General features: G+C 41.9%; 1 protein-coding gene across 1 annotated transcript in view; it reads left to right on the top strand.

The window, feature by feature from the left end:
* Positions 1–18,409, top strand: part of LOC112577712 (ATP-binding cassette sub-family C member 4) — a 161,705-nt gene that overhangs the window by 64,888 nt on the left and 78,408 nt on the right. Inside the window, exons 14-18 of the mRNA XM_045162483.1 lie at positions 4,212–4,308; positions 7,093–7,260; positions 8,573–8,713; positions 9,507–9,544; positions 9,971–10,124. Coding sequence (XP_045018418.1) covers positions 4,212–4,308; positions 7,093–7,260; positions 8,573–8,713; positions 9,507–9,544; positions 9,971–10,124 — 598 coding nt within the window. The remainder of the gene's footprint in view (positions 1–4,211; positions 4,309–7,092; positions 7,261–8,572; positions 8,714–9,506; positions 9,545–9,970; positions 10,125–18,409) is intronic.

Raw genomic sequence — 18,409 nt, forward strand, 5'->3', positions numbered from 1 at the left:
CAACATCAACAATATATTTTACCACAGTTTAAAAAAACAAAACAAAACAAAACCCTGCATAGTAGAATCGCATCTTTCAGAATCCGAGGTAGCAGAGGAGCTGACACATGGCATGGCCTCCTGTTCTCTAATCTGGCCCCCGTTTCCCACGCTCTTTTGATCTTGACTGGATGAATTTTCCCTTAGAGATGTGCCTTGTGACTTGTCATGAGTTCAGTGAGTGGGGCTAGTGCTGTGACAGGAATTCCCCACCCCCACCCTCCTGGCATCATGAGTAGCTTAGGCTCCCTCTTCCCAGGACCCTGACCTGAACCTACAAATGTCTGCCACCCCATCTTACGTGAGGCTGCACAAGTTCTCCATCATTTCCTGAACAGTTTCTGCTGGCCATCGCATCTGTGTCACGGGGAGGGGAGAGGGAGGTATTCTGATTGCTGAGAACGGTGTGCTGATCACAGTAGTTCTCGCAAGTTCTTATTCAAACACAGGAAGTATTTGTAAAGTTTTCTTAAACATTTTGGGTTTAATGACTTGAAATGTGCACTTGATGGAAGCAAGCTTGTTTAGATTGTTGCTTGCTAATCACAGCCACATTCTCTAGGGAAACTTAAAGCAGAGAGCATGAAGGCAGTTTATGAAATCACTCAGCAGCAGGGGGAGAATGTTCTCTAGTTAGAAAGTTGGATGGAATAATATGCTATGAGTGATGGTGGGCATGTCGAAGCTTAGTAATGGGGTTATTGTTCAGTGGCTCAGGCGTATCCAACTCTTTGTGACCCCATGAACTGCAGCTTGCCAGGGAGTATTTTGTATTAGAAATGGGGATTGTTTTATATTACAAGTGAATGACTCACACTCTACTTGCTGTTAACAGTTTCCTTCAGTTGTGAATATACATCCAAGTTTATTAAGGTTCTGTGAATTTACATCTATATGTTGCAGACATTATGTGGGTTCTGTCACCTACAGAGGAGAAGGCAATGGCACCCCACTCCAGTACTTTTGCCTAGAAAATCCCATAGATGGAGGAGCCTGGTGGGCTGCAGTCCATGGGGTTGCTAGAGTCGGACATGACTGAGCGATTTCACTTTCACTTTTCACTTTCATGCATTGGAGAAGGAAATGGCAACCCACTCCAGTGTTCTTGCTTGGAGAATCCCAGGGACGGGGAAGCCTGGTGGGCTGCTGTCTATGGGGTCGCACAGAGTCGGACACGACTGAAGTGACTTAGCAGCAGTAGCTGCATCACCTACAGAAGGCTAGCAGCCTTAAGGGAACTGATGCAGTGTTATCTGTGTCTATCTTGAATTTTAACATGTTTCAGCCCCATATCACCAGACCCCTGCATGCTGTGTCATCAGGTCTTTGGGTCTGTCCTGATCAGACTCCAACGCTGCTGTCTACACAGCTCACCCTCCTGCTCCAGCCCTTCAAACCCCCTGCCAACCATGTTCAGGATGCAGCTCCAGGTCCTCAAAAAGAGAACATGATTCTTTTCTGTCTGCTCCCACCAGCCTTTCTAGCTGTGCTGGATTTGTGGGAGCCCTTTATCACCCCTTCCTGGAGAAGGGAAGGGCAACCTACTCCAGTATTCTTGCCTGGAGAACCCCATGGACAGAGGAGCCTGGAGGGCTACAGTCCATGGGGTCACAAAGAATCAGACAAGACTCAGCAACTGACACTTTCATTTTCACTTTTTTATCACCCCTGTCTGTCTGTATATTCTGGTCCCTCTGTCCCCAAGCTAGGGAACAGTGTGCCAGGGCACAGAAAGAAGGTGAAAAACAGGCCCTGCCATTCTCCCTGCTCCTCCAGGGGGTACCTGTGCCCCCTGTCTTCCAACAGCCCACAGAGGGCTGCACTTGACCATTTATGAGTATCCCTCCAAGCTCCCATAAGCTGTGAATGCACGGAGGTGCCTCAGCCCAGCTTATTCAGTCCCAGGACCCCTGTACCTGCTGTGTCTTCTTCTAGGGATGTTTCCCCAGAGAGTCTCAGGGCTCCTGTGCCTCCCTATCTAAGACAGCAGCCCCCCTTTCTTTTCCTTCACAGCACATGTCATGGCCTGAAAGGGCGTTTTCTATATTAGTTCTGTGTGTCCCCATTTACATGGTATATAGTGTTGTCTCCTGTCATGGCCAGAGGGTATATCCTTGGCATGTAGGACAGTGCCTGGCTCACAAACCTCTGCTGACTGGATGAATGAAGGTGGGGACTCTGTCTTCTTTGTTTTATTTGGTACACATCCCTGTACCATTGGATGTGTCCACTCTTAACGCAGTCCATTATAGAATTATACATGGTATTATACTTCCTGGTGTACTGCCAGACTGGTGTACTTCCATTCTTCTAGACTTCCCTGGTGGCTCAGGCAGTAAAGTGTCTGCCTACAATGTGGGAGACGCAGGTTCAATCCCTGGGTCAGGAAGATCCCCTGGAGAAGGAATTGGCAACCCACTCCAGTACTCTTGCCTGGAAAATCCCATTGACGGAGGATCCTGGTAGGCTAGAGTCCATGGGATCGAAAAGAGTCGGACATGACTGAGGGACTTCACTTTCATATGGTTATTATAAGATTAGCCTAGCCCTTACATAGGAATAACAATTAAACAACTGACTGTTGAAGCAATCATTTTTATGGCATGGCTTAGAAATATTTACTCTAAAAACCTGGAAAGTAGAGTGGTTTGGAGAAATAGTATTATATTTAATTAATTAATTTTTATTTATTTATTTGACTGCATCGGGTCCTAGTTGCAGCACACAGGATCTTCTTGCTTCATGTGGGATCTTCCATTGGCGACACACAGCCTCTCTAGCTGTGATGCACAGGCTCAGGAACTCTGAGGCATGTGGGATCTTAGTCCCCCTACCAGGCTGCCAGCGATCTAACCTGGGTCCCCTGCATTTGCATGTGGATTCCCAACCACTGAACGTATAACCTGGGAAGTGTCTGAAGTTTAGTCACCTGTCTGATGTCATCAGGTTCATGAGAGGGACTGAGCTCCAGTCTGCTGCCTCCAGACTCTCCATCTGACTCACTCACAGGCTGAGCTCTGGCCCAGGTCCCTGAGATTTGCTCTACGAGGGGCTCGGGCTCCCAGAGTACCTGCCTGGAGCCCTGCCCGTGGTCACTGGGGCCCTGGACCCACTCACTTGCTTCCCTGGAGGGGCTGTAGACCCTCTGGGGTGACACTGGGGCTGAGTCCCTAGGGGTCTGCCTTTAAAATGTAGGAGCAGTCTGAGGGGTTACTATAAAAAAAAAAAAAAAAAAAACAAACTGAAGTTTGAATTCTGAGGAGGTCTTGGCTAAGGAAACTGTGTGTCCTTTGAGCCCTGGGTGATCAAATCAGAGTAAGATTTGGATTGTTTGGACTCTCATCTTTCATTTTCACATTCAGAAAGTTTTTAGTGCAAGTGAAAAAAAAAAAAATTACTTCCTGGATAGGACTGGCACCACTTCCTGGGGGTCTGCATTTAAAATGTAGCAGCAGTTTTTTTATTGTAGAAAAGAAATTAAAGCTGCTGTTGGATGATTCCTGCTGTAATTTGGATTCCGTTCTTTCACTTTCATATTTGGAAGGTGTTCAGCCCTAGTGAAAAAAGACTTGCTTCCTGGATGGAACTGGGAATGTTGTAGAGACTGATGAACGCCATGCTGGCATTAATTTTCTATCTAGTACTATTTTGGAAGAAGTATCTGGAAAATGCACTCTGGCTAAAGTTACCAAGAATCTATTTTTTGTTGCAATATGTACATCATTAATCATGAATAATCATCTGGAAAACTGCCTAAGAAAAATGTACACTTTTTTATATGACATAGATTCCTCTTTTCCATTCCTGCATAGAGATAAAAGTGTTTTACTTCAGTCAAGTTTTAGAATTCCAGTATTAGTTGTTTTTCTTTATGAAACATGTAAATGGGTTAAGCTGAGTTTTAGGCAAAAAAGCCTTAGCTGTTAGTGCCTTCTTCACGGGATTGCTTTTTAGAATTTTTTAGTGTAACTATTCTTTAAAGTTTGCTGCTGATGACTGTGAGGACCTAGTCAGATTTATTGATTTATGTTTATTCAATTTGTATTATTGATTTAGTATTTAAACTACAGATCTTTGCTGTGTTGTTTTTGTCTCATGTTTACAAAATATGTTTACAATTTGGAGCAGCCCCACTAATCTGCTTTTGTATACTGTACGTTTTACATTTGTAGGTGTATTTGTCAAGCCTTGAGGGAGAAGATCACAATCTTAGTGACGCATCAGTGGCAGTACCTAAAAGCTGCAAGTTGGATTCTGATATTGAAAGGTGTAAGTAATTTCTAGCTGTCTGTGGAACTTGCTAGCACTCAGGTGTGCTGAAAGCCAGGCCTCTCAGCAGGTCACTCTCCTTGGATTCAGGGTAAACACCTTCTTCTCCCTCAGTTTTACAGCTGCTTCTTCTCAAAAGTGGTGTTCATGTCTTTGACAAAGAATCCAAAGACCTGTAGAAATGTCATTACTATAATCTAAGCCACATAAACCCTAAAGTGTATAAAAGTGCTACCACAGGGTTACTGAGTCATCACTGTTCTTGTGAAATTTGTTAAGGATAATGATGCTCTTTTATATAGAGCTTTTTGTTTTCCCCTTCCAGGATTTAAGTCAAAGTATATTATTTGGAAATTAGAGATACTAAGACCTGTTTGTAACCATGTGATTGTCATTTAGCAGTTTACTAAAGAGCATCTTCCATTAACACCAGAAGTGAGGCTGGGTATCTGAGTACCCGGGTCAGAGACGCACACTCTGCTGGTGTCCCCAGTTGCTGGTCTCACTGTCTCTTTCCATGCCTAATATGTGTGGGAGCCTGTGCAGCAGGACAATAAACCTCTGCCTTATTGGGCTCCTGTTCTTATGGGGACAAAAGTGACAGAGAGAGAGGGATGGAGCTGACATCCTGGCTGCCTGCTTAAAGAGCTAGTGCCTCACATGGCCTGAGTGACATGAAGGTGGGAGCCATGCAATAAGGCAGGGGGTCCTAAGGAAGGAGCTGACGTGGCAGTTTGGAGGAACAACAGGAAGACCAGTGTCTCTGGGGAGAATGAGCAGGGGGACGTGGAGGGAGCTGCTCTCTGAGCACTGGGCAGTGGGTGGAAGTGGGATGGAAGTTTTGGACAGTCCAGAGCAGAGGAGTGATATGGTCTGATGTGGGATTTAAAAGATTCCTTACTATTATCTGGTCCCATTCGCAGAAGGGAGAGGATGACTGTCCTCTCGAAATTGTCAGTACTTGCTTGCAGAGTATAGCTACAACCTTTGTGCCACCAGTCGTTTCCTTGTGCGTCTTACAGATGTAGAGTGGAAAGTGGTAATTTCATTTAAAAGGTGCATGAATTTTGCCTCCCAAATGAAATAACACAATGTATCCTGAATAATTTTCTCATTCTGCAGTGTCAGATGGTATTCAAAGTCTTCACTGAGTTTCTCCAAGGGGACATCTCAGAGGATAGGGTGAGAAGGGGTCCAGCGAGGGTCCTGGGTCATCTTCTTCCACCTGACTTGTCTTAACCAGAGCTGCTTTCATTTTATGAGTTTTTCATTTTAGGATTTTTAATAATATTTTGTTTCAGTTCAGTTCAGTTCAGTTGCTCAGTCGTGTCCAACTCTTCGCGACCCCATGAATTGCAGCACGCCAGGCCTCCCTGTCCATCACCAACTCCTGGAGTTCACTCAAACTCACTTCCATCGAGTTGGTGATGCCATCCAGCCATCTCATCCTCTGTTGTCCCCTTTTCCTCCTGTCTCCAATCCGTCCCAGCATCAGAGTCTTTTCCAATGAGTCAACTCTTCGTATGAGGTGGCCAAAGTACTGGAGTTTCAGCCTTAGCATCATTCCTTCCAAAGAACACCCAGGACTGATCTCCTTTAGAATGGACTGGTTGGATCTCCTTGCAGTCCAAGGGACTCTCAAGAGTCTTCTCCAACACCACAGTTCAAAAGCATCAATTCTTCAGTGCTCAGCTTTCTTCACAGTCCAACTCTCACATCCATACATGACCACTAGAAAAACCATAGCCTTGACTAGACAGACCTTTGTTGGCAAAGTAATGTCTCTGCTTTTGAATATGCTATCTAGGTTGGTCATAACTTTCCATATTTTGTTTGCCACTGACTAAATCAGCTCAGTCTTGTTTCATGGGGTGAGAAAATTGTGAAAATATCTGCATTATTTTATATGACTTTGTAAGGGAGGGAAACTGTAAGGATGTGTCACATGTGTTCAAAGAAAATGATTAGATTGGCTGTAGCTTAAACAGAGGCCTGATTTGGGGAAGCCTCGTTGGCTGCTTGTGGTTGATTGTTCCTAAGTTTTCTCCTTGGATCTGGGTGCACTGATTGTGGCTTAGATTTTGGTTTGCTGGCTGCCAAGGCATTAGCGCCACCCCAATCTCATGGCCTCCTTGTTTAGTTGCTTTAACAGGTGGAATATTGAATTTTCAGCTAGGAACTTGCTGCATTTGTGGGGAAGCTATAAAATACTGTGAAGATGCAGCTCCTGGGTTCTCTGTCTAGGGCTGGTTCCTACATGTCCTGTCCCAGCTGAGCGCATGATACTATGAAAATGGCAGTGGTCAGTGAAGTTTTGACGAATGACTGTTACCTATATAGTTGTGCTGTGTCCACTTTGTGTCAGTATTTTTCTCTCCTAGAATATCTTCTCCGATTAATTTTTTAAAAAATTCTGCTTCTCACATGAGGTGTTTCTCAATTCCAGTGTTGTCTAAAAAGACTGTGCTGATCCTCCCACCAACCTCTGTACTTCTTGCTTCCCTAAGTGCCCACGGTAGTTATGTCAGTGGCCTCCGTTCTTAACACATGATCACACATTTCTTTCATATCCCTCAGAACCTGACACAGGGTTTAGCAGAGAATAAAATGTTCTGTTCTGTGTAGAGTTGAACTGCATTAGATTTGTCAACCACAATGTCAGATCCAAGGATCATTTTCTTAGGAAAATCATAATTTATGACCAGTTAACTTTAGTTGATTAGTGTTCAGATTATATTACTATTATCTAATGCAAATATATTCCTCTCAAATTCTTTATTTTAGGGCAAAATAGTACAACATGGGACTTACATTGGGCTCCTGAAATCTGGGGTAGATTTTGATTTCCTTTTAAAGAGGAATGAGGAAGAACCATCTCCAGATCTGGAATCTTCTACCCTGAAGAATCAGTCCAGACCCTTAATGAGAGGTGCTGCTCCAGAGCTTCAAGATGTGAGTTTCTCATCCTGCAACATGCCGCTGTATGTCTGCTCTTGATAGACTCATGGAATTTCAGTCTATTCCACTGGTGACATCTTCATTTGTCCTAAAGTAGATCCTAAGATTCCAAGGCCCTGTTCCATGGAACTGGTAGAGTTAGAAGAGCATGAAGGAAGCAAGCCTGCTTGTGGTTCTCCTTTGGGTGTAGGATGGAGGATCTTATGGAGATCAGTAGTGGGTGCACTGCTATGACTTCCTGGGTGTATGTGACTCACCATGATACGTGAACTCTTTCATTTACCATAGTTACATCCTACTCATTGTGGTGGCCCCCAGCTTCCCTTATGCATCCAGAGGCTTAATATGAAGACTGAGTCCTGATGGTGCCACATTAAATCAGCTACTTTTCCTGTATGTTGGAATATTCTGGCACTGCAGGTGACTGATGGTAGTATTTTGCCTCATTGTCAGATGATTTATGATAGATCAGAGGTAGCATGTGCAAAGAACCTGATAAACAGCAGACTTTGGAGTTAGTTCCCATCTTCCTTTCTTATCCTTTAAGTCTGAGAACCACGTCTAATCCACATTGAATCCCAGTGGTCAAGACAGAGCTGAGGACATCCTGGGCTCCTGTGACTCTATAATGCATTCTAAGTCCTTCAGACAGAAATGCGGAAATGCACTAGATCTCCCTTAAAAACATACATAGATATTCTTCAGTATCCAAACTCTGGATGATTATGATAAGCATTTGGATTAATTCCTCAATTTCTAAACTCAGGAATCACTCTCTGAAATTTAGGAATCAAAGAGATTCAGATTATAGGCTTGTCTCTTACTATCCAAACCCATTTTACTCAAATTCACTCTGTGACCTCAGTTTATTGTATTTAGCTAGTATTTTGAACCACAAGTATGCTGTATGTTTCATGTTTCTATGATTGAATGAGACAAATTATCTAGAAGGATACATAAGCGTCATATCATTTTGTGTATTATTTTGGAACAGGCTTCTGCTGAGAGTCATGACTGACTTTAAGCAAAGCCACCCAACAGTGAATAACCTTGTACAAATGATTCTTTCTTATCTCTAACAGATTCTTAGGAGTGGGATGGCTGGGTCCAAAGATAAATGCACACATGTTTTGGCCAGATATTCCCACACTCCTCTCCATAGGAGATGGACCATCTTGCACTCCTACTAGTGTATGAGATGTGTCTGTCTCCCCACAGCTTTGCTGTAGAGGGCTTTGTTGAACTTTTCATATTCAGGGATTCCTTATTTAAAATTTTGTCTCTCACTGCCATTTTTCCCTCCCAGACTGAGAATATAGAGGTCACACTTCCTCTAGAGGACCGTTTGGAAGGAAAAGTTGGTATTAAGACCTACAACGATTACTTCACAGCCGGTGCTCAATGGTTTATCATCATTTTGCTTATTCTAGTGAACATTGCAGCTCAGGTAAATAAGGACATTTATTTTGGTGTGTGCCCTCAGCTTGGTATTTACATATTTATACTGTATTTATGTTGTTATTATTTTTAATATGTATATGAAGATATTTATCTCAAAGAACTGGCTTATGCAGTTGTGGGATCTAGCTGGGTGAATGTGAAATCAGAAAGGCAGGCCTGAAGGCTGGAACTTCAGGCAGGAGCTGACCCTGCTGTCTTGAGGCAGAATTTCTTCTTCCTCCAAGAGGCCTCAGGTTTTGCTCTTAGGGCCTTTGACTGACTGGATGAGGCCACCACAGTGTTGAGTGTGATATCCTCTACTGAAGTTCTGATGATGGATGTGAACCACACCCACAAAATACCTTCATGGCAACATCTAGATGAGTGTTTGGTTGAATCATTGGACAGTGGCTTGCCCAAGCTGACAGACAGTTGACCATCACAGTACCTGTCAAATGTTTTTTTCTTGGAAAAATCCCCACATTTGCACTATGATTACTGCATTCTGCAGTTCACTTGTGTTTTCTTTGAGATATGTTATCTGTGGGCAGCAAAATAAGTGAAGCTTATCGGTATTGTGGACATGTAGAGAACTTCCAGGGAAAAAAGAATATCTTTTAAAGAGTTTAAAATGTAAGACGCCCTCCTCTGACCTGTGGTCATCTGGGGTGTGGGGCTTGGTGTAGACCTGAGCTGGAAGGACCATCTCCCTGTTCTGGAGCCTTTCCGTCCCCCATCCTGGTAAGCCGGGTGTGAGGCTCAGTGACGTCAGTGTGTGAGTGACTTGTTTCTTGCTCCAGGTTGCCTATGCCCTGCAGGACTGGTGGCTTGCATACTGGTGAGTGATTCCTGATCTGACCCAAAGTACTGTGAAATCTGCATGAAACCTCACTTTCCCACAGTCAGGGGGAGAAGGGAGGGGCTTGTTCAGCCTCCTCTTCTGACCCTCACATAGTTTCCCTGAAAAAAAGTAAAGTTCCTGCTGGTGGAGAATGATGCTCCCATTGTCTCTCCCATGTCTGATCCTCAGCAGCTTCCTCGTAGACAATTTTGAGAACTGAAGGTTGTGATTTAAATGGAATCTTTATAAGGTAGATGGACACAGAGCCCTGTGAACTGGGAGCCATTTTTCTAGCATAAAATACATTTCCCAAATTGAGTTTTGTGTGTGTGTGTGTGTGTGTGTGTGTGTGTGTGTGTATGTGTTTTGTATTTGAATACATTCTGTCTGAAGCATAATATTTTTTTCTTCCCTGTTTCACAGGGCGAAATTACAAAGTGCCCTGTATTTTGGGGTATATGGAAAAGTAGAGACAATTGTGATGCTTGATCTGAACTGGTATTTAGGAGCCTATTCAGGTAAAGTTGAATTCTCCGGTCTATTATATGAGAGTCTGAGGTGCTTACAAGGAGCCTGTGTGAGCATCTAGGGCTTCTAGGCACAATTCAGTAATGTCTCAACAGATTTAAGAGTTTGATTTGCATTTGCTCTGTGAATCAACTAGAACAATTAACTTTAAAATCTAGAAGAAAGAAGTTGAATGGAGATTCTTAATTTATTGTGCACTGTGTTTTGGTAGTTAAACCAGGATTGCACATTCAGAAAATCAGCCACTGGAAATACATGGCTATTGTCTATGCTAAAAGGTTGCTTTAGCTAAATCTTATATTGTTATATGGATGGGAAGGGGATTAGAAATGGATCCCTACCCTGTGGTTCAGATTGTCCCAATTCTGTCTGAATAAACCCTGGCTTTTTTTGATCTTGAAGGAAATCCTCTGGCAGTGAAGGCCCCCAGATAAAAGTGTTATTCCCTTGTCGATGTGCAACTCCCCTTCAACACAGTGCTCATCTCTTGGGCTTCACTAATTATCTGAGAAGCTAAGCAGGGGAAGTCCAGTGCCTGGATTAGGATTCCTTCTCTTTCTTAACTTGAGGTCACATCTCCAACTGTGTGATTAATTTAACATGTGACTAATATTAACCTAGTGCTTCCCTTGTGGCTCAGCTGGTAAAGAATCTGTCTGCAATGTGGAAGACCTGGGTTGGCTCCCTGGGTTGGGAAGATCTTCTGGAGAAGGGAAAGGCTACCGACTCCAGTATTTTGGCCTGGAGAATTCCATGGACTGTATAGTCCATGGAGTTGCAAAGAGTTGAACACGACTGAGTGACTTTCACTTCAACATTAACATGACTCACTGTATTCACTTAGAATATATATATAATGATACATAGTGTTTAAAGGATATCTTAGTCTAAAATATTAAATATCTTCTTTATCCATTTATTTGTTGATGGACATTTAGGTTGCTTCCATATTCTGGCTATTATAAATATTTGCTACTATGAACATTGGGGTACATGTGTCTTTTTTTTTTTTTACCTTTTAATTTTATATTGGATTATACATGATTGGCTTCCCAGGTGGTGCTAGTGGTAAAGAACTTGCCTACCAATGCAGGAGACATCAGAGAGGCGGGTTCGATCCCTGGGTCAGGAAGATCCCCTGGAGAAGGGCATGGCCAACCACTCCAGTATTCTTGCCAGGAGAATCCCATAGAAAGAAGGGCCTGGTGGGCTATAGTCCATGGGTTCGCACAGAGTCGGACATGACTGAAGCAATTTAGCATGCCTGGATGATTGGGCTTCCCTGTGGCTCAGGTGGTAAAGAGTCTGCCTAGACCTGGGTTCGATCCTTGGGTTGGGAAAACCCTCTGGAGAAGGAAATGGCAATCAACTCCAGTATTCTTGTCTGGGAAATCCCATGGACAGAGAAGCCTAATGGGCTCTGGTCCATAGGGTTACAAAGAATCGGACATGACTTATCATCCACACATAGATTATTAACAATGTTGTGATAGTTTTGGGAGAACAGCAAAGGCACTCAGCCATACATAGACATGTATTCATTCTCCTCCAAATCTTGCTCCACCCTCCACCCAAGCTGTCACAAAACACTGAGCAGAGTTCCCTGTGCTATACATTAGGATCTTATCGGTTACCCACTTTAAATATAGAAGAGTGTACATGTTGATTCTAAACTTCCTAACTGTCTCTTCTCCCTGGCAACAATAATTTCATTCTCTGTCAGTCTGCTTCTGTTACATAAATACATTTATTTGTATAATTTCTTTTTAGATTCCACCTATAAGGGATGTTATACAATATTTATCCTCCTCTGTCTGACTTACTTCATTCAGCCTGACAATCTCTAGGTCCACCCATGTTGTGGCAAATGCCATTATTACATTCTTTTTTAATAGTCATGTAATATTCAATTGTATATATGTACCACCTCTTCTTTGTCCATTCCTTTGTCAGTGGTTATTTAGGGTGCTTTAATATCTTGGCTGTTGTAAACAGTGCTGCAATGAACATCGGGGTGCATAAATTATGGTATGTATAATTTTGGACCATATTTTTCTCTGGGTTATGTCCAGGAGTAGGATTACAGGGTCATATGGTAGTTCTATTTTTAGTTTTTAAGGAACCTATGCACTGTTCTCCATAGTTGTTATATCAATTTCAGTTCAGTCTAGTTCAGTTCAGTCACTCAGTCATGTCTGACTCTTTGTGACCCCATGAATTGCAGCCCACCAGGCCTCCCTGTCTATCACCAACTCCCGGAGTTCACTCAAACCCATGCCCATCGAGTCAGTGATGCCATCCAGCCATCTCATCCTCTGTCGTCCCCTTCTCCTACTGCCCTCAATCCCTCCAAGCATCAGAGTCTTTTCCAACAAGTCAACTCTTCGCATGAGGTGGCCAAAGTATTGGAGTTTCAGCTTCAGCATCAGTCCTTCCAATGAACATCCAGGACTGATCTCCTTCAGGATGGACTGGTTGGATCTCCTTGCAGTCCATGGGACTCTCAAGAGTCTTCTCCAACACCACAGTTCAAAAGCATCAATTCTTTGGCGCCCAGCCTTCTTCACAGTCCAACTCTCACATCCATACACGACGACAGGAAAAACCATAGCCTTGACTAGACAGACCTTTGTAGGCAAAGTAATATCTCTGCTTTTTAATATGCTGTCAAGGTTGGTCATAACTTTCCTTCCAAGGAGTAAGCGTCTTTTAATTTCATGGCTGCAATCACCATCTGCAGTGATTTTGAAGAACCCCAAAATAAAGTCTGACACTGTTTCCAATGTTTCCCCATCTATCTGCCATGAAGTGATGGGACCAGATGCCATGATCTTAGTTTTCTGAATGTTGAGCTTTAAGCCAACCTTTTCACTCTCTTCTTTCACTTTCTTCAAGAGGCTTTTTAGTTCCTCTTTACTTTCTGCCATAAGGGGGATATCATCTGCATATCTGAGGTTATTGATATTTCTCCCAGCAATCTTGATTCCAGCTTGTGCTTCCTCCAGCCCAGTGTTTCTCATGATGTACTCTGTGTATAAGTTAAATAAGCAGGGTGACAATATACAGCCTTGATGTACTCCTTTTCCTATTTGGAACCAGTCTGTTGTTCCATGTCCAGTTTTAACTTTTGCTTCCTGACCTGCATATAGGTTTCTCAAGATACAGGTCAGGTGGTCTGGTATTCCCATCTCTCTCAGAATTTTCCACAATTTATTGGGGTCCACACAGTCAAAGGATTTGGCATAGACAATAAAGCAGAAATAGATGCTTTTCTGGAACTCTCTTGCTTTTTCCATGATCCAGCAGATGTTGGCAATTTGATCTCTGGTTCCTCTGCCTTTTCTAAAATCAGCTTGAACATCTGGAAGTTCATGGTTCACATACTGCTGAAGCCTGGCTTGGAGAATTTGAGCATTACTTTACTAGCGTGTGAGATGAGTGCAATTGTGCAGTAGTTTGAGCATTCTTTGGCATTGCCCTTTTATAGGATTGGAATGAAAACTGACCTTTTCCAGTCCTGTGGCCAGTGCTGAGTTTTCCAAATTTGCTGGCATATTGAGTGCAGCACTTTCACCACATCATATTTCAGGATTTTAAATAGCCCAGCTGGAATTCCATCACCTCCACTAGCTTTGTTCGCAGTGATGCTTTCTAAGGCCCACTTGACTTCACATTCCAGGATGTCTGGCTCTAGATCAGTGATCACACCATCGTGATTATCTGGGTCATGAAGATCTTTTTTTGTACAGTTCTTCTGTGTATTCTTGCCACCTCTTCTTAATATATTCTGCTTCTGTTAGGTTCTTACCATTTCTGTTCTTTATCGAGCCCATCTTTGCATGAAATGTTCCCTTGGTATCTCTAATTTTCTTGAAGAGATCTCTAGTCTTTCCCATTCTGTTGTTTTCTTCTATTTATTTGCCTTGATCGCTGAGGAAGGCTTTCTTACCTCTCCTTGCTATTCTTTGGAACTCTGCATTCAGATGCTTATATCTTTCCTTTTCTCCTTTGTTTTTCACTTCTCTTCTTTTCACAGCTATTTGTAAGGCCTCCTCAGACAGCCATTTTGCTCTTTTGCATTTCTTTTCTGTGGGGATGGTCTTGATCCCTGTCTCCTGTACAATGTCATGAACCTCAGTCCATAGTTCATCAGACACTCTATCTATCAGATCTAGTCCCTTAAATCTATTTCCTACTTCCACTGTATAGTTGTAAGGGATTTGATTTATGTCATACTGAATGGTCTAGTGGTTCTCCCTACTTTCTTCAATTTAAGTCTGAATTTGGCAATAAGGAATTCATGATCTGAGCCACAGTCAGTTCCTGGTCTTGTTTTTGCTGACTGTATAGAGCTTCTCCATCTTTGGCTGCAAAGAATATAATCAACCTGATTTTGATGTTGCCCATCTGGTGATCTCCATGTGTACAGTCTTCTTTTGTGTTATTGGAAGAGGGTGTTTGCTATGACCAGTGCGCTGTCTTGGCAAAACTATTAGCCTTTGCCCTGCTTCATTCTGTACTCCAAGGCCAAATTTGCCTGTTACTCCAGGCGTTTCTTGACTTCCTACTTTTGCATTGCAGTCCCCTATAATGAAAAGGACATCTTTTTGAGTGTTAGTTCTAAAAGGTCCTGTAGTTCTTCATAGAACCATTCAACTTCAGCTTGTTCAGCATTACTGGTTGGGGCATAGGCTTGGATTACCATGATATTGAATGGTTTGCCTTGGAAACGAACAGAGATCATTTTGTTGTTTTTGAGATTGCATCCAAGTACTGCATTTCGGACTCTTGTTGACCATAATGGCTACTGAATTTCTTGTAAGGGATTCCTGCCCACAGTAGTAGATATAATGGTCATTGAAGTTAAATTCACCCATTCCAGTCCATTTTAGTTCACTGATTCCTAAAATGTCCACATTCACTCTTGCCATCTCTTATTTGACCACTTCCAATTTGGCTTGATTCATGGACCTGACATTCCAGGTTCCTATGCAATATTGCTCTTTACAGCATCGGACCTTGCTTATATCACCAGTCACATCTACAACTGGGTATTGTTTTTGTTTTGGCTCCATCCTTTCATTCTTTCCAAAGTTATTTCTCCTCTGATCTCCCATAGTATATTGGGCACCTACCAACCCGGGGAGTTCCCCTTTCAGTATCCTATCATTTTGCATCCCCACAAATAGTGCAAGAGGGTTCCCTTCTCTCCACAGTGTTTCCAGCATTTATTGTTTTTAGATTTTTTTTTTTTTTGGTGATGGCCATTGTGACTGATGTGAGGTGATACCTAATTGTAGTTTTGATCTACATTTCTCTAATAATTAGTGATATAGAGAATTTTTTCATGTTGGCCATCTGCATGTCTTTTTTGAAGAAATGTCTATTTAGGTCTTCTATTCTTTTTTTAATTTGGATTGTTTTTTTTTTTTTTTTTATATTGAGCTGCATGAGTTGTTTATATATTTTGGAACTTAATCCCTTGTCAGTTGCTTATTTTGAAATTATTTTCTCCCATTCCGAGTGTTGTCTTTTCATCTCATTATGGTACCTATATATAATGAAATATTACTTGCCCATAAAAAGGAATCAAATTCAGTCATTTGTAGAGACATGGATGGGCCTAGAATCAGTCATACAGACTGAAGTAAGTCAAAGAAATTTTTAAAAATGCATATATTAATGCATATATGTGAAATCTAGAAAAATGGTACAGATGAACCTATTTGCAGGAACAGAGATGCCAATGTAGAGAATGTACGTGTGAACACATTGGGGGAAGTGTAGGATATGAATGGGGAGACTAGGACTGACATATATACATTATCATGTGTGAAATAGATAGCTAGTGGGAACTTGCTATATAGCACAGGGAGTTCAGCTCAGTGCTCTCTGGTGACCTAGAGGGGTGGGATTAGTGAGAGGGGTGGTCTAAGAGTGAGGGGATATATGTATACATATTGTTGATTCACTTCCTTGTACAGAAACTGACACAACATTGTAAAGCAACTATACCCCAGTAAAAAATAAATGAATAAAATTTAAATATCACCACGGGAAGCACCTGCATTAGCTTTCTACAAAGAATATATTATATAAAAATCCACTCATTGAAAGTTGGTATTTATTTTGTTAATCACTTGCTAAAAAATCTAAATACATTAGCTGTTTACCTTCTTAATTGGTGGACTATGGGGGCTTAAAGGAAGAAGGAAAGGATTCTGCTATATGTTCATATAGGGTAATGGGCTAAGGCAAATGCTTATTGATGGAATTCAGGAATCTGAAAAGCTTTCAGAGTTTAATGGGGCTTCGCTGGTAGCTTAGATGGTAAAGCGTCTGCCTACAATGCAGGAGACCCAGGTTTGATCCCTGGTTCGGGAAGATCCTCTGGAGAAGGAAATGGCAAACCACTCCAGTACTCTTGCCTGGAAAATCCCATGGACCGAGGAGCCTGGTACACCACAGTCCGTGGGGTCCCAAAGAGTCGGACACGACAGAGCGACTTCACTTCACTTCAGAGTTTAACACTGATGTGTCAGCTGAATGGAAAAAAAAAGTACTTGAAGGAACCTTTATTACAAAAGTTAGTTATCCCCATTCTATTTAACACTGTGAGTTGAAGAGATGTTCAGAGGGCTATTTTTTTATTTTATTTTATTTTATTTTTTAAACTTTACATAATTGTATGCTTAGTGGTGCTCATTTATCATTGATAAAACAAATTTAAATGACTATATTTATTTATTTACTTATTAAATGCTTTGTGTTTCCTTAAAACACTTAGGTTAGTTGCTTGTTTAGATTATCTCTAAATTATTTAGATTATAATTGTCTCATATCAAAATATAATGAAAGTGAAAGTCGCTCAGTCGTGTCTGACTCTGCGACCCCTGGGATTCTCCAGGCCAAAATACTGGAGTGGGCAGCCTTTCCCTTCTCCAGGGGATCTTCCCAATCCAGGGATCGAACCCAGGTCTCCTGCATTGCAGGCAGATTGTTTACTAGCTGACAAAATATAATAATTTCTTGCTATTCAATCATTTAAAAGATTGTCTGCTTGCAACTTAATATGGTCCTTTCATACTCTTTAAAGCTATTGGGCTTAGAAGTAGCTGTGTTATTTTTTATTTATTTTTATTAATTTTCACTGGAGTATAGTTGCTTTACAATGTTGTGTATGTTGTGCTGTACCACAAAGTACATCAGTTACACATATACATGATTCTCCCCCCCTTTTCTTGATTTCCTTCCCATTTACGTCACCACTGAGTAGAATTATCTATACTATAAAAGTAGGTTCTCAAGTAGCTACTTTACACTGAAGTAAATTTTCATGTAAATTCACTGTTTATAAGGAAATGGTAAGTCATTATTGGAGAAGGAAATGGCAACTCACTCCAGTATTCTTGCCTGGAGAATCTCGTGGACAGAGGAGCCTGGTGGGCTGTTGTTCATGGAGTCGTACAGAGTCGGACACAACTGAAGTGACTTAGCATGCATGCATACATTGGAGAAGGAAATGGCAACCCACTCCAGTATTCTTGCCTTGGAGAATCCCAGGGACAGAGGAGCATGATGGGCTGCTGTCTATGGGGTCGCACAGAGTTGTATAGGACTGAAGCAACTTAGCAACAGTAGCAGCAGCAGGTAAGTCATTTCTCCTGTTCCTCTTCATTCTCATGCTGGTATCTAAAACTGAGGTATGCTTTGGTTACAGGATATGTAAATAGTGAAACTTGAAATGTGGCAAAGGGAATAATAACTACTTTTCATAATTATCTTTCTTTTTGTTTTTAACAAGTGTTTAAATAACTAAAGTTCTTTTTTTTAAGTTTTATTTATTCATTTATTTTTGGCCATGTTGGGTCTTCATTGATGTGTGGGCTTTCTCTCTTTGCAGAGAGCAAAGGCTAGTCTTTAATTGCATTTGCAGGTTTCTCACCACATAGCTTCTTTTGTTTCGGATCATGGTCTCTAGGATGCGTGGACTTCAGCAGTTTCAGAGCGTGGGCTTTAGTAGTTGCATCACCTGGGCTCCATCTAGAGCACAAAGTCAGTAGTTGTGGTGCACGGGCTAAGTTGCTCTGAGACATGTGGGATCCAACTGGGTCAGGGATTGAACCCATGTCTCCTGCACTGGCAGGCAAACTCTTCAACACTGAGCTACCAGCAAGCCCTGTCATTATCTTTCCTGTGAGTTTTTATTAGAACTTGTAATTGAATTAGGAAAGCCTAGCATGAAACTGTAGTTTATACAAGACCTTTTTCCCCCCATGTGTTTCTGTTTAGTGAGAGGAAACTAACGATCTTTATATTCTTCTTTATAAATGT

The sequence above is a fragment of the Bubalus bubalis genome, chromosome 13 (genome assembly GCF_019923935.1).
Source record: "Bubalus bubalis isolate 160015118507 breed Murrah chromosome 13, NDDB_SH_1, whole genome shotgun sequence".
In the NCBI taxonomy this organism is placed as follows: Eukaryota; Metazoa; Chordata; class Mammalia; order Artiodactyla; family Bovidae; genus Bubalus; species Bubalus bubalis.